We start from the raw sequence: 15,625 nt of genomic DNA, 5'->3' as shown, positions 1-15,625 counted from the left end.
TTTTCACTCAAGCGGCTTTCCACTTTCCTATTCAAAACCAGTTCCACCCTATCTGTCAAAATCAAATCTAGAACAGCCTCTCCCCTCCTAGCTGTCTTCACCTTCTGAAATAAATAGTTGATCTCTATAGAGTAGGAGAGGCAAATGAATCCACACACTGGAGCCCTGCACCAGGAACCACGGCTAATGCTTGGGAGAGGAAGGGTGTGTGGCAGAAGTTTGGCTAGTGTCACCTGCCGCTGTGGAGTCTCCCTCTGAGTCACGAAGTGGGGGGGCGGGCGATAAATAGGCTATGTCAGTATTCCGCATTGGGGGGTGGGGCGACAGTCCTTAGCCCCAACTTCTCTCAGGGCTGAACCACTTTGCTGTGCTGCGGCGGCGTCGGTGCACCAGGCTGTGATGCGGGGGCGATTATTGTTTTCAGTCTGATGCGGCCACACGCCACCGCTATGATGACGTCTTGCTGCAGCTGATGATCTCCGGCCGCAGCTCGGCCCTGCAATGACGGCGTCTGCTCCCGGCTGGATTTTCTGCGCTTCTTTCTCTAGTTTACAGGGTCCTCTTCTCTCCCGTGTAAACACTCATCATCCGGCTCCCGCTGCGCAGCTTCCCCTAAATTCAGGCCGCGGGGCCTCGAGGGGTTGCCTCGCCACGCCCATGCCAACCGTCGGCTGCAGGGGGGGAGGGGTTAATCGCCCTTTAAAAGGGGTGGGCGTGGCCTGAACGCGCGGTGGCGCGAGGCCAGGGGCGGGCACGGTGCTCGGTCCGGGGAACGGGCCGCGAACGTTCTGAGCGGGCCGGAACGGGGAGGCTGCAGCTCACTGCACAAGGGGTTGGAGCGCCGCCACGCGGCGCTTGGCGGGAGCTGGGCTGTAGCTGTTGGGTTGTGCGGACCGAGGGGGAGCGGCGGGACTCACAGGGTGCCGAGGCTGGCGCTGAGGGAAGCGCTCGGCCGCCGGTGTGAAGGGACGGTTGCAGACAGGAGGGGGCGTGGCCGTGTGCTCTGGCGGCGTTGGTTTGGCCAGGGTGGGCGTGGTCAAACATCGCCAGACTCTAAAGGAGGGGGCGGGGGCGCGGCAGCCGAAAGTCCAGGCAGGCGGAGGAGCGGAGCCGGGGTAGACGCGGAGCTCTGAGTGCGCGTCCTCAGCCCGGCGCAGCGCCGAGCCATGTGAGTATGGGGGGGGGGCGCGGCGCGGCGCTGGGGCGGGCGCAGAGCCGCGCTCCCCAGGGTGCCGGCGCCGAGTGGCGCATTGTAGCAGCTGTGGCTCCGCGGCCCCTGAGCGGGGATTGGGCGCTGCCCCGTGCGAAGTGGTGGCAGCGGCCCCGATCTCTGCTGCAGTCTCGCCTGAGGCTGAGCAGCCTGCAGGGAGGGGAGGCTCCTCTGGCCCGCAGGATGGGCCCGCCATCTCTCTGGGACAGGGGGGCTGCCTGCGTGCCACCACCGGCCGCCTCTCCCCGGCTGCCTCAGGACTGGCCCCCCTCCCCTCAGTTGGTGGGAGTCTCGGCTGGCACGACATGGCCCTTCCTGCACCTCTGCCTCTGTCCCATCAACGTCTGTGGCCAGACCCGCCCCGCACAGCGGCCTCTGCACTTCTCCAGCCAGTGCTCACGCCAGCCTGCCCTGCTCTGCCCGGCCAGCAGCAGCAGCCCGTGTGTCGTGTCTCGCCCCCAGCAACCTTCCCGTGGCCCCCGCAGTCCCCGCCCAAGCCTCAGGGGCCGGGGCTCTCTTGCTGTGCAGGTGTCCTAGGCAGAGGCTCCACCATGGAGTCCCATGTTCTAGGGGAGTGCCTGGGGATCCTGCTTCGTGCTCCCCCGCCCATGAGTGGTGTCTGTCGGGCAAGGCACTAGGTGGGTCTGGCTCCATGCAGCTGAAAGTAAGAGGTGCGTATGAGGGGAAGGGCGGGGGTAGCGTCTCTCTGTCCAGGTTGTAATGGCGTTTGGAATGGGCTCGCCTCCCCCTGTAGAGGCTTGTCTAGGATTCGGAGGTGGCTTGTCTGCCCTGTGAGGCCCAGGGAGCTGCTCTGAGAGTTGCCCCCCCCCCAAAAAAAGAGAAAAATCTGCAGGCTCTAGTTGTCCCTGCTCAAGTAGTGGGGTGGTGCTGGTTAGTTTCTTGGATGATGTGGGAGGGGAAAGTTTGTCGTGGTCCTGTGCGATGAATGCTTCAAGTAGCTGCAGTCCCCGGATTGGCTCCCTAGACAGGGAAATGCAGCCTTGATTCCTAAATGGCAGAAATCAGTTAAAGATGACTGTGGGGGCAGCAAGATACTTGTGTTGTCCAGCTGGGCAGATCTCAACAGCCTGCCTTGTGATTCCAGTCCTGCATGCACACGTGCAGGTTTACTGCTAGATTCAATTCCCTTCCCTCGCTTCTGTTTCTTTTCTTTAAAGTTGGCCCTTATTTGTTGTTGCCTGGCATTAGGCAGCTATGTGCCATAGAATCATAGAAATGCAGGTCAGGAAGGGATCTTGAGGTCAAGTTAAGTCCCCTACACTGAGGCTGGGACAAGTAAACATAAGTCAGGTCCAACCTGTTTTTAAAAACCTCCAGTGATGGGGGATTCCACAACCTCACTTGAAAGCCTATTCTGGATATCTCGCCTGACTCTCCCTTACTGCAGAGGAAGCCCATTATTACTTTTCCTAGCTCAGTGGACATGGAGAACAATTGATCACAAATCTCTAACATCCCTTAACATATTGGAAGCCTGTTATCAGGTTCCCCCTCACTAGTCTTCTCAAGACTAAACATACCCATTTTTTTAACCTTTCCACATAGGTAAAGTTTTTTTAAACCTTGCCTTTTTTGTTGCTCTCCTTTGTATTCTCTCCAGTTTGTCCACATCTTGTGCCTAGAATTGGACGCAGGACTCCAGCTGAGGCCTCATCAGTGCTGAGCAGAGTGGGACAATTACCTCCTGTGTCTTACATAAAACACTCCTGTTGCTAATGTCATTCTGTGATATATTCTTTTTTGCAACTGCATCACGTTGACTCATTTTCAATTTGTGATCAGTTATAACTCCTAGATCCTTTTCAGCAGTACTACCACCTAGCCCAGGGGTGGCCAACTTGAGCCTGAGAAGGAGCGAGAATTTACCAATGTACATGGCCAAAGAGCCACAGTAATACATCAGCAGCCCCCCATCAACTCCAGCGCCTGCCAGCAGCCCCGCCAGTCAGTGCCTGCTGCAATCAGCTGTTCCGCATGCGCAGGAGGCTCTGTGGGGGAGGGGGAAGAGCGAGGGCATGGCAGGCTTGGGGGCAGGGGCCTTGAGGGAAGGGGTGGAATAGGGTCAGGGCCTGGGGCAGAGCAGGGGGTTGAGCAGTGAGCACCCCCTGGCACACTGGAAAGTTAGCATCTGTAGCTCCAGCCCTGGAGTCAGCACCTGTGCAAGGAACCGCATATTAACCTCTGAAGAGTTGCATGTGGCTCCAGAGCCACAGGTTGGCCACTCCTGACCTAGCTAGTTATTCGCTATCTTGTAGTTGTGCATTTGGAGTTGTGAATTATATCTACTACATCACGCTTGGTTTTTAGTGAATTTCATCTTGTTGAATTCAAGCTAGTTATCCAATATGTTACAGTCACTTTCAATTCTAAACTTATCTTCCAAAGTGCTTGCCACTCCTCCCAGCTTGGTATCATCCATACATTTTATAAGCATAATTTCAATGTCATTATCCAAATCATTAATGAAAATATTCAGAAGTTCTGGACCCAGGATTGACAACCTCCCCTCACATGGAAACTCACTACATATCCTCTCCCAGTTTGAGATCCTGTATCTGTTCTTGAGCTTTTTCCTGGCTTTTCAGTTTGGGACTTGACTTCTGAGTTCTGTTTTTCTCTTAAATCTGAGGTTCATAGATGGACCCATATTACTCTGTTGGGTATGTCTCCTTGTCTCATCAGGTCTGATCCAGCTCTGCAATCTGCTCCTGGGGCCCCAGAAGGGGGTGCTCTTGGTGGGGGTCCCCCTGGGCCTCCCCCCAACATGAGTAGTAACCTTCGGCTGCAGCAGTCCCAGGCCCAGATGGAGGAGGTAAGTCTCATGAGCTTGGTCTCTTACTACTAATTTGTATTCTCATAGTGTCTAGGACTAGTATGATGGACTAGAATCTCGTTCTTGCTTTTTTTGCCTCCCTCTGTGCCAGTGGTAACACATTCTGCTTTTTTTTCCTTCTTCTTTTGCAGGTGGTGAGCATAATGAGTGTGAATGTGGAGAAAGTGCTGGATCGAGACATCAGGCTGACCGAGATGGATGGCAAGGCAGAGGCACTTGAGGCTGGTGCCTCAGTGTTTAAAACTAGTGCAGGAAAGCTAAAGAGGAAGTACTGGTGGAAGAACTGTAAGGTGAGCCTCCCAACCTTCCAATGAGGCCAGATCTGAAGTTGTTCCATGTCTCCCTCTGCTGCATCCAGAGGCCAAGGAGTGTGTGTGGCGGGGGGGGGGGCACATGCAGGGTCACATGCCTCCCCGGATTGCTCAGTCACATGATGCAGCAGGGCCCCTCCCTGTAGAGCAGCTGAGCCAGCAAGCCAGGCATGGAGAGGCAGAGGCAGGAGTTGCAGAAAAAGTTGGGAGCTGCTCTGAAGCACTGCGGGTTTCCCTGGGGTGGGGTGGGGTGGTGTATGACTTGAGTCTTTCTGAGGTGGTGATTCTCCCTCTCTTCTACCCCCTCTCCCTGCTCCTTGTCAGCAGGCACAAGTAGTCTGTGACTGCATCAAAGTGAAGCTGGGGTTATAAGACAGTTGAACTTTGTACAGTTAGGGTTGTGGTTTCAGCATGAAGCTGCCCCAAGCCCTCTTTGGAAGGCAAGGTGCACAGGAAGGAGAATGACCTGGATCTCTTCATACCCTCCCTGAGGGATTGTGGAGTGCAGCCTTCCACTAGATCCCTGCTGCTTCCTCACTGCTCTGCATGAGAGGCCTTGGGGACTGATTGCGGGGGTGGGGAGAAGATTAGAGATTGGAATCAATTGGGTCAGCATCGCATCCATGCCCTAGGATTTGAGGAAAACTTGCTGTGCTGCTAATTAGGATTTGCTGCTCCTCCTTCTTTGGAGATTCCTGATCCAACCTGGACGTTCATCTCTTGGCTGTTGAAGCAGGTTTGTGACACTGGGGGCTGGAAAGAGGAAATGTTGTTTTGCACCAGGCCGTCCTGTATGGAAGGACTGGAACTCTGAGCTTTCTTGTCTCTAGGGTGTGGATGAGATGCTTTGGCAGTACTCCACCCCATAATAACCCCTTCTGAGAGTATTAACCCTTCACCATTTTTCTTCCCAGATGATGATCATGCTTGGAGTGATCTGTGCCATTGTGATGGTGGCGATTGTACGTAAGTACCATATGGAATCTGAATGGAGGGTCAGGGAGCCCCCAACTCTTGGAAAATGCCACCTTCTCCCTTTTGGTTAAGGGACTGAAGGTCTGGGAGTACTCTGCATGTTCAAATGGTAGCTTCTGCCTGCTGGTTAAGGGAAAAGGTACCTTCCCAATGCCTGGTGAAGGATGGAGTATCTGGGAAACTCCACAGGGAAATGGTATATTAAAAATAGCGCATAAAGGACCCAGTCTGAGAGCTCTCCCCTTGAGGGAAATGGGAGAAGAACTCCTCTGTCCCAGTAGAGGAAAGGTCCCAAGTGTGAAAGGCATGGGAGTGGAAGGGTTGGGAAGCCCCTACCCTGGCTGGGGGTTTGTAGGCCTCAGTTGCCTACTGTGGGGCCTTGGTGTAACTTGCCCTCTTGTTCTCTTCTTTTTTTTTTCCTTCTGTTGCATTCTGTCTCCAGTTTACTTTTGTACTTGAGAACATAGCCCCTCAGTCTGCAGTCCACCTTCCCCTTTTCCTGTCTCCTTCCTTGTCCACGCTCCCACCTCCACGTGGCTGCTTCATCTTCAGTTCTTTTGTTGGTTTTGTTTGTCTTCTATGTAAGATTCTGAAGCAACTCTCTTCTGGACCTAGGTTTAACCCCTTCAACACCTGCTGCAGCCGCAGCAAGGGACAGCTCAATTTGGGGGAAGATGTTGCTCCCACTCTTACGTTTGAGGTTAATTTTTTTTAAATCTGAATTTGATTGAGGCATGGCTTAGATGTCACTTTCATCATAGCTGTACCTAAAGGGTGTACTTCAGCAATGTGAGCTTCCTCAAAGCAGTTCCCTGGCTGTGATGAACCCAGAAGGAGGACTGCAGTGTGAAATTGATTAGAGGAAAGCCTCACCTCAGAGGAGAGCATCCGGCCTCAGCTCTTGTGGAGTTTCCCTTTAACTGCTGAAGTCTAAACTAGTTTATGGTGGTCACTTAGCCTTCAGCTCCCCACAGATACTGATGGGTTGTGCCTTGCTCTTGTTGTGGCAGCTCTCCATTTCACAGGAATGCAACAAGAAGGGTTGGTGATCCCTTTTTCCTATGCCACAAGGACAACAGCAGTGGCTATATTAGGGGTTGGTATTCCTGTAACAGATACAGACTTGTCAGGATGTCACCCTGGTTAGCTACTGGCATGCACCTTATTCTGAGGAAATCCAGGGCATGGAGGGAACAGGACTGGTAGGGGGAGTGAGTAGGAATTCTGGATTTTTCTTGCTTCATCAAGCTGTGTACCTCATTCTGTTGCATGAAGGGAGACATGGGTTGGGGGGTCCCAGGTGTGGGGAGTCTCTGTTGCTTAAATAGTCAGCTGAGCAACTGCATCCTGTGTGTTTCTGGGCAAGTCCCCATCTTCTGCTCTGATCTTTCTCCAAAGCCTCATTCTCTGAAGGAGTTACAAAAAACGGTAGTAAAGTAGAGCTCGGCTCTGAGAAAGAGCTTTGGGAAAATGTCTTGAGAACTCTATATTCAGCATCTCTTGGATCTCAGCAAATCTGCCTGGTTCATAAGCCTAAAACTCTTGCTATACGCTAGTGCTAGAAACTCTAGTTTAGACTTTTGAGTCTAAACTGGGCTCTCTCCAGAGTTTGTCATCAAGTCCAGCTCTGGGAAGGTGGGGAGTTGGAAGCAGGTAAAACTGTATAACCTTCTGTGGGTAAGTTGCATCTCTTCAGCGATGGGAAAGTGGAGGCACAAAAGAGCTACACAGCTGCTCTGAGTCCTTGAAGTGTTGAGGTGAATTCTGTGGATGAAATGAGCTGCACAGTTTGTGTGCAAGTCCCTACAGAGCCTCTTGTGAGTATTTTGTTCTCAAACAGAATCACTGAGGGAAGAGTGTAGGGAGAAGGAGCAATGCTCCTTGTATTCTAGACCAAAAGGAAGGGTTCCTCACTTCAGGGAGCCCTGGCTATGAATTAGAATGCACTGGGACTTACGTGCAGGGGCCAATGATCCTGGAAAGAAGGATGCCATCTGTGGGGTTTCATGGGTGTGAGGTAGACTGAATGTTAATAAAGGAAGAAAAGACTCTGTTGCAATAGGACATTCTGGGAAGGGTATGGGTTTTGCTTGCTCGCCTCCATGAACCAGCATTTCATTTGCGCTGAGTCCATATGCCTGTAATTCCCTATCTCTCCCCATCTCGGGGAGGGCAAAACCGAAGATCTGGAGTGAAGTAGTCCTCGTTCTGCGTGCCTCCCACTATCCTCTGTCGAACTGAGCTGTGGAAATGGATGGACAGAAGTACATCTGCTGAAGAGGAGCTAGGGCCTGATTGTACTGATGCCATAATTTGGGGGGAGGGCAAGCAAGATGATGCAGGGCTCCCAAGCCAGCAGGTATTGCTCAAATTTTCTTGGACAAGCCCCCTCCCCCATCCCTCCTGTTCTTCTGGGGCTGAGGCCTCTGGGCTGTTTCTTTTATTTATCTTCCTGTTGTTGTTTTGTATGTTGTTCCCCTCTTTGTGGTTCTTTGTGTGCGGGCAAAAAATATTCCCCCACCCCTGTTCTTCTGAACATAAAGCAAGGGACTTGCTTCCCTGGCCACATGGCTTCAGTGGCTGTCTCACACATGTGATTTGTGTCATTTCTCTATAAACACAACTGTAATCTTCTCCTTGGGCATGGATAGCACCCAGCTCATGTACTTTGAACTCTCTCTGCTAATAAACACAATTCTACTCCCTTACTTTGTCTGCTTGGCCTACATATAGGTGGGGAAGGGTGGCCCTGGACTACTGGTGGGGCTGAGGGAGTGGGGGCTGACTCCTTTGTATCTAGCCTGAACTGCTCCAGCAGGTGGGAGCGGGGGAAGGTAGTACACCTTCTGCAATTCCAGGCCTTGTCTCTAGGGCAGTGGTTCCACTCCGGATCTTAAGTGCATAGCTGGTTCTCAGTCATTCTATTTTACTGATCTCAAATTTGCCCTTGGGAAGAAAGGTGACAACCCTAAACCCTGTTACTATCTGTGTCAGGAACTTGGGTTAGTAATTGGTGCTTGTCCCATAGAATGTAATAAAGAGCCTGACCCACCTGGCTTTTCTGCTCTCCACCATCAAGCAGTGTCTTGTGTCCAAGAGGAAAACATTAGGTACCAGTGGTAACTTGTGAGAGGGCGGACAACTGTTCATAATGAGGGTGGGAGGAAGATGCGTGCTCTGCCTCACTGAAAACAGACTTTACTAAGGCTGAAAGTAGTAGAGTCCCGTGCTGTTTAAACTGTGTTGCAACTGGGAGGTTATTAGAGAAGGTTCAGAGGCAGTGTAGGAATGAGGTGCTCAAAGGAGATGTCCATAAACAGGACACTGAAAGACTTCAAGTTTGAATTTAAAGGAGACACTCCCATTTATCAGATGGGGTAGTTAGTGGGTGCAATATGTAGGGAAGGGAGTCAGAGGAAAAACACAACTAGAGAAGAGGGGATTGAGAGCTACAGCTCCCTAAGACAGGGAGGAGGTAATTCCCTTTGAAGAAGAGAGTTGTTAAGGAAACACACCCATCAGGAGAAAGGGGGCATGGTGGTGCTCTGTATCTGTAGTTCCTAAACTGTGGGCTGTGACAGAGTCCTAGGTGTTCTGCTGGGGTGAAGTTCAAGGGGGCATTGCCTGCCCCCCCCAAACTGTGGAGTGCCTGCCCCCTCCCCCCCAGCTGTGGAGTGGGGGCTGGCAATGGTCCCCTGCTCAAGAAGCCTGGAGCTCCTGGTGGGCAGCAGAGGGTGAAGTGGAGCTGCCAAATGGTGGGTGGAAAGTGAGGACAAGGAGCTGGCCCTGAGAGGCAGCTGCTCCCAGGATGATTTTGAGAAGGCCAGAAGGTCCGTGCCTGTTTCTGGTCTGAGCTGCTGCACTTGGTAATCTGTGGCTGTTGGGGGGGGGGGGCCCTCTGGACTACTGGCCTTGCAGGGGGGGCCCCCAGGGCTGGGTCTCGGTGGTGCTGCTTTGTTTCCGTAGGCACAATTATAAAATCGTGACCATCCAATATTGGCTGTACTGAGCACCTGACTTTGCCTGGTACTGGTGGCCCCTGAGCCTGTCTGTCCCTTCTGGGTACGGCATGCCTGTGAGGGATCAGGGCAGGGCTCCAGGGTGACAAGCTTGGGTACTTAGGGGGCTGCTGAGGTGGAAGGTGTTGGCAGGGACTGGCTGTGTCGCTGGCCCTGGTCCCTGCTGAGGTGAGGCCTTAGGAGAGAGAGCATTTTTCTCTTTCTCATGGGAAACCCTGAAAATTAAATTCCTACACTGGCAGGTAGGAAGAAGGAAGTGGTGGGGAATAAAATTGTAACATATGATACCTATGAGAAATGAGGCGGCTCACATTTCTACCTTCATATCGGAGCTGGTATCCTCCCACAGAGAGCCATTTCTACAGGGTACTGCATGCAGGAGGCATTCTGCAAACAGGGAGGGAAGAACAAGAATTAAAGTTACAGCTTGTCTGACAAACCTTCCCATCCTGTAAAGTGGTTTAATGGGGCGGGGGAGAAGGTGGAGGGGGGAAGGAGGTCATTTCTTGCTTTCCAGCTTCCTACGGTATTTCCTTTAATTTCTGCCATTGTTGGCCACAGTTTTCTGATGTACAACAGAAAAAAGCATGCAGTCAACGCTGTACTGAAACTGTATCACATATAGTTGGTGATGGTGATAGTGCAGGTGCAGCCACGTGCATCATCATGTACACTTAGACTCTCCCAAAGGCACTGGCGTGTAGGCTGTGGCCTTGAACATAGCATTATATATGCTTGGAGACCTCAACAAAGACACAATAATTAAGGCTGTGAGTTTGTCAAGGAAGTCATGGGTTCCATGACTTTCCAGGGCCTCCGTGACTTCTGCAGTGGCGGGTGCGGCTGGCCTGGGGGCTTTCTGAGCAGCTTGGGCAGTCCCTGGGCCAGCTGTACAGGCTGCTGCTGTGGCAGTCTTGGGCCACCATGTCCCCCTTGCCCAACAGGAGTTTAGGTGTGGGAGGTTTCAGGGCTGGGGATTGGAGCGCGAGATGGGGTGAGGGCTCTGGGTGGCACTTACCTCGGGGCTCTCTTGAAGTGGTGACATGTCCCTCACGCAGCTCCTAGGCAGAGCTCTGTACGCTGCCCCGCCCGCAGGTGCCTCCCCTGCAGCTCCCATTGGCTGCGGTTCCCGGCCAGTGGGAGTTGCGGAGCCGGGGCGGAGGAAGCGCACAGAGCCCCGTAGCTGCACCTCCACTTAGGAGCTGAGGGATTTCGCCGCTTCCAGGGAGCCTTGTAGAGCCAGGCAGGGAGTGTACCCCCACTTACCCCCCTTTCCCTCAGCAGCTGCAGAGGTCCTGGGCTGCCCCCCTGAGCACCCCTGTGCTGCCCCCTCCCCCCCCCCAAGATTCAGTCAAGGGTGTATAGTACAAGTCATGAACAGGTCACGGGCTGTGAATTTTTGTTTACTGCCTGTGACCTGTCCATGACTTTTACTAAAAATACCCATGATTAAAACGTAGCATTAACAATAATGCATGCAAGATGTCCAGATGCCCACAAAGTGACACTGACAGTCAGGCATTTACTCATTAAGATATCCATGAAGGCAGAGTAGCATTAAAAGTCAAACATAGGTTCAGCTGTCCACAAAAAAGGTAGATACTCAAATTGACTGTCACACATACTTTAAACCAATTCTATAATGAAAAGACAGTGAATTCACTTCAGAAGAACAATGAGAGACTTTGTAAGACTATTTGTTTCATACATGCAAAGACAGAGGGAATCAGAGTGGTAATGATAGTCACATGCATTCACAGAAATGAATGTCACTGATGCTTTTAGCATGCTATCTAATGCTGCCAAAGTGTAAAAGAGACAGACATCTTTTGTATGTCTGTCAGAGGCAAGTACAGTTGCCCAGAACAGGGTTTCATGCCGTTTGGGGTTCCCTCTGCTTAGTCCATTTGTCATGTATCTTGTCATTTATGTCCTGATGCAGTGACAGGTGGTTTTATAACATAATGGCATCTCTGATGTTGCTCTCCTGTCTCCCAGCATTGGGCACCATGTTGCACATGGTCAGAAACAGACAGAGACACTCCTATCCTAATGGCAGGGCAGTGCCATTATAGTTAAGGAAGTTTCATGACCTCAGTTGAAAGGTTGACCTTTCTAAGTCCTCTAAAATCAATATGTTTAGTCAGATTCCTTTGAAATTTGGTGTGCCACTGAAGGCTACAGGGTAGAGTTAGAGACCCAAATTTGGGATCACTTGAGCTATAGGTTGGGGGGGAAAAAACTGAACAGCCTTTTTCAAAATATTCTAGGGGTGTTTTGTGTGTGTGTGTGTGTGTGTGTGTGCACGCGCTCAGACCTGCAGATTAAACTGTTGATGTGATGTCAGCCAAAATGGTCTCAATCTGTTGAGTTTTACCCAAACTAAATTTTTGGGGGACCAAATGTGAAAACAGTATTTCAGAAAATGGTCAATTTTTTTTTGCAGTGTGACTGTGCCATTACAGAAAAGTGTCAGGAGAGTTTCCATTCCCACCATTTTATATGCTTTAAAGCTTGACTCTTGTAAGTGTTCTCAAACCTGTACAGTTACTCGGATTGATATGAAATGTGGTGTGCCTCTAAATATGGGGTTACTTGGCCAAGAGATGCCCAAGTTACAGGGCCCCCTTCCAAAAATTGGTTTCCTTCTGCTGCCTTGTGCTATTAAACTGAGAGAGATTAATGACTGGATGAACCATGCCTTGTTGAGATTGATGACTGTGAACTCACCCTTCAGTTAATGTAACTAAGAATAAATTTATCACAAGCGTCTACCTATAACAAAAGAGTTTTGGACTGAGTGGCTGGAGCTTGCTACAATTTGTGAATTATAGGTAGTAATTTTATTTTGGAGGGGAAATTAGACACGTGAATGCTTCCTGGGAGGGAAGAGTTATTAGTGGGTAGAGGGAGGAATTGGGGGAGAGGGGTTTGGTGCTACAGTGAGAGTAGTGGGTGTATGGGGATGGAGTCTAGGTCAGAGAAGTGTGGGAATTGGAGGGAGGTGGGAGTGGGACACTAGGAAGGGGGAATGTGGGGCTGAGTGGCAGCAGGACTGGGGGACAGCTAGGGGTAGGGGCACCTGGCAGCCCTACATTCTCCCTTTCTGTGTGTGTTCCCAGATCTGGGGGGGCTCTTGCTCCTTTAGGGGAGTCTGAGGACATGGCTACACTGGAAACTTCAAAGCGCTGTTGTGTGAATGCCCCCATGGCAGCGCTTTGAAGTACGAGTGTGGTCGCGCGTGAGCACTGGGAGAGAGCTCTCCCAGCGATCCTGGTAATCCACCTCCATGAGAGGATTAGCTCTGAGTGCTGGGAGCCTGACTACACTAGCGCTTTAAAGTGCTCGGACTTGCTGCACTCGGGGTGATTTTTTCACACCCCTGAGCCAGCAAGTTAGAGCTCTATAAAATGTAAGTATAGACAAGCCCTGAGTCTCCCTCCCTGCCCCCTCATGTGTGCTGGGATATGAGGGATCTTGCATGGTGGTGAGGAAGGGGGATGGCAGAGTGGGGGCACAGAGATCAGGGATCTCTGGTGGTGTTTGATCCCCTCTTACTGCCTCCTAGGTGTGTGCCACTATCTGGGGGGCCTATGCCCATCTGTAGTACTCGGATGTGTCGTCCCGTCCCATTTGAGCTGGGTTGTGGGTGGCTTGCCCTTTTGGGAGGATCATAAGCACCCTCTCTGCTCCCATGTAAGCCAGGATCTGGGGAAGTCCTGCCGCTTTTGATGGGAAGCTGAGAACAAGTATATTTCATGCATATTACACACTCTAATCTAAAGTACTCATGAGGGCATTGGGAACCCCCACTGAGATGGATGGAGCAGTTCACATGCTATTGTTTCAGGCTGGGGTGTTCTTAATCAGCTGGGATCATCGCATTGAGAAGAATGGGCCACTTCACATCTTTCAGAGCCTCCTATACTACAGATGGATGTGTAGAGGAGCTTTTTCCTCCATGGTTCCTCTATCCTTCCTGTTTAAAGGAGGACACTTTTAAGAACTTGTCTTCATTTACAGTGCTGCACCGTGTACTCCTGGGGGAATTCTGCACCAATGTGCGTGTGCATAATTAATGGACCATGCATATTTAAAAATTTTTTGCAGAAAATAGCTTCTGCTGGAAAGTTGCTGCAGATCTGCCTTTTGCCCACCAGAGGGTGCTGTTGTGCTAGAACACAGTCGCTGTTCCCAGCCAGCTAGGGAAGAGAGAGAGCCTGCAGTGCCTTCTTCACAGCGCCTGTTGGCCCAGGTCAGGAGACAGGGGCTATGGGGAGACAGACAGCATGGGGCTGCTGGGAGTTCAGATGGGCTCATAAGGGCTAGTGGGGGGAGAACAGATTGGGGCAGGGGCTGAATGGGAGTGGAGATGCAGAGGTACAGGGAGAGGGAGGTGCAGGGTCACATGAGGATTGGGGAGGGGTGCAAGGCCACACGAGGGAAGGGAATGGCTGAGTAGGGGCACAGACTAATGGGGGGAGGGGGTGCAGGGACACATAGGGATGAGGGGGTTGGGGGTGCAGGGCTAGATGAGGAAGGGGGATGGCAGAGTGGGGGCACAGAGACAAAGAGGGGTGGGGGAGGGGGTGCAGGAAAACAGGGATGGGGGAGTGAGTGTCAGAGTGGGGGTGGAGGGACATATGGGGTGCAGGGACACATGGGGACAGGGGCAGATGTGCGTGACTGAATGGGAGAAGCTGAAAGTCAACCATGGTCTGAATGGGGGAATCTCTCTTAACAATCCGTCCCACCCCCTAAAAAAACCTGTCCGATATTTTTCCCACCCATACCCAACAACCTTCCAAGTTCACACCCAGGCTTCTTCCCTGTAATTACTTCCCTCTCCCTCAGCTCCTCTGTTACCCCTCACTCCCCCAAGAGCTTTGCATTGGTTCTGAGGGATGCAGGAAATACGGTTCTGTATTGTAGTTTAAATGAATTATTACTAAGAGTTCTGTATTAATATGCCTAGTAAGGAATCTATTTGACAAAAAATATTTCCTGAATCTTTTTTGTTGTCTGTATTGTTACAGACATACTTGCTGACAGGTATTTTGAAATAAATTATCAAACTAATTGAAACTGGTGTGATTACATTGTGTTATTTTGACAAAATATGCAGCATTTTAAAATATTGTGCACAGATTTTTATTTTTTTTGGTGCAGAATTCCCCCAGGAATAACTATGTTGGTGTAGTTAATCCACCTCCCTGAGAGGCGGTAGCTATGTTGCAGGAGGAGCCCTCCTGCCAACATAGCGCTGCCTACTTGGGGGGTTAGGTTGGTATAAGTATGTCGGTCAGGCGGGTGGATTTTTCACACCCTTGAGTGATGTAATTATACTGATATAGGTATGTAGTGTAGACCTGGCCTAAGTGCTCTAAAATATCTGTGCTTCAAAGATTTTCTTGAAATTTGCAGCCCTTCATAGGAGTTAAGAGTAGGACCCAGAGATAGAAGCCCTGGAAAAAATAGCAGTTTTTCAGAAAGTTTTTAGGTGGGGTTTTTGTGTGTATGCAGAATTAGAGATCAAACTACTGCTGTGATGCACGTCAAAAATGGACTCAATCGATCAATTTTTGTGCAAAGTAGTGCCACCCACTGAGTCTTTGAGGGACCCAAATTGTGAATGGTATTTAAAAACACTTTCACATTTTTGCTTGCGTAGATGTGTAATCTGGGAGGATTACAGTGTGTGCATGTGCCAATAAAGAAAAAGAATGTGAGAGGGTTTCTGTTCATCCACTTTATGCTTGCCTGGATAATATGAGGGAACGGTGCCAATTCCGTTGCCCCATGAATGCTCTGCCACTGATGTTTCTAGTCTGAACCTTTTTACCCTTGTGCAATAAAAATTTAATAACTCACATTGTTTGCTACAAGTTGTCTATTTTTACAGTATAACATGCATTTGTTTTATGGGGAGGTTTATTGTGAACACAGCAAACTAGTCAGTATCCAGTCTAACGAAAATGTCTGTTCTATTGGGTGGGGAGGAGCTAGAGACAGAGGTCTCTGTGTGTGGGAAGGTATCAGTGGGGAGGGCCAAGGAGACAGGTTGGGGCTGCAAAGGGGACTGGAAATTAGGACGGGTAGTAGGTAAACCTTGGACTGGTTGCTTGAGATAATCAGTATTTTTCTAGCCCCTGTGGGAAGGAGGGGGGCAAATGGCTACTTTATTCTCGCATAGTCCGTTGGTTTGACGACGTTTTCGTGCTATCTTTTTTTGAGGATTATTATGGAGTGACTCTGA

At 50.7% G+C, this 15,625-nt stretch overlaps 1 protein-coding gene across 17 annotated transcripts in view; it reads left to right on the top strand.

Moving 5' to 3' along the window:
- The first annotated feature begins 748 nt into the window (after positions 1-748).
- Positions 749-15,625, top strand: part of VAMP1 (vesicle associated membrane protein 1) — a 127,696-nt gene continuing 112,819 nt past the window's right edge. For 4 of the 17 annotated variants that reach the window (XR_012154851.2, XR_012154850.2, XR_012154852.2 and 1 more), the window contains exons 1-4: positions 749-1,168; positions 3,914-4,043; positions 4,196-4,354; positions 5,290-5,341. Coding sequence is in view for 10 of the 17 variants with exons in the window: in XM_073311072.2 (XP_073167173.1) it covers positions 1,167-1,168; positions 3,914-4,043; positions 4,196-4,354; positions 5,290-5,341 (343 nt within the window). In the remaining 7 variants the exon portion in view is untranslated. Of the gene's footprint in view, positions 1,169-1,190; positions 1,882-3,913; positions 4,044-4,195; positions 4,355-5,289; positions 5,474-5,792; positions 8,830-15,625 lie in introns of those variants that run through there. The other 13 variants (XR_013634603.1, XM_073311132.2, XM_073311105.2 and 10 more) reach the window with 8 other exon arrangements.

Source organism: Lepidochelys kempii, chromosome 1 (assembly GCF_965140285.1).
Source record: "Lepidochelys kempii isolate rLepKem1 chromosome 1, rLepKem1.hap1, whole genome shotgun sequence".
Taxonomy (NCBI): domain Eukaryota; kingdom Metazoa; phylum Chordata; order Testudines; family Cheloniidae; genus Lepidochelys; species Lepidochelys kempii.
This window is presented reverse-complemented; position numbering and strand designations above follow the sequence as displayed.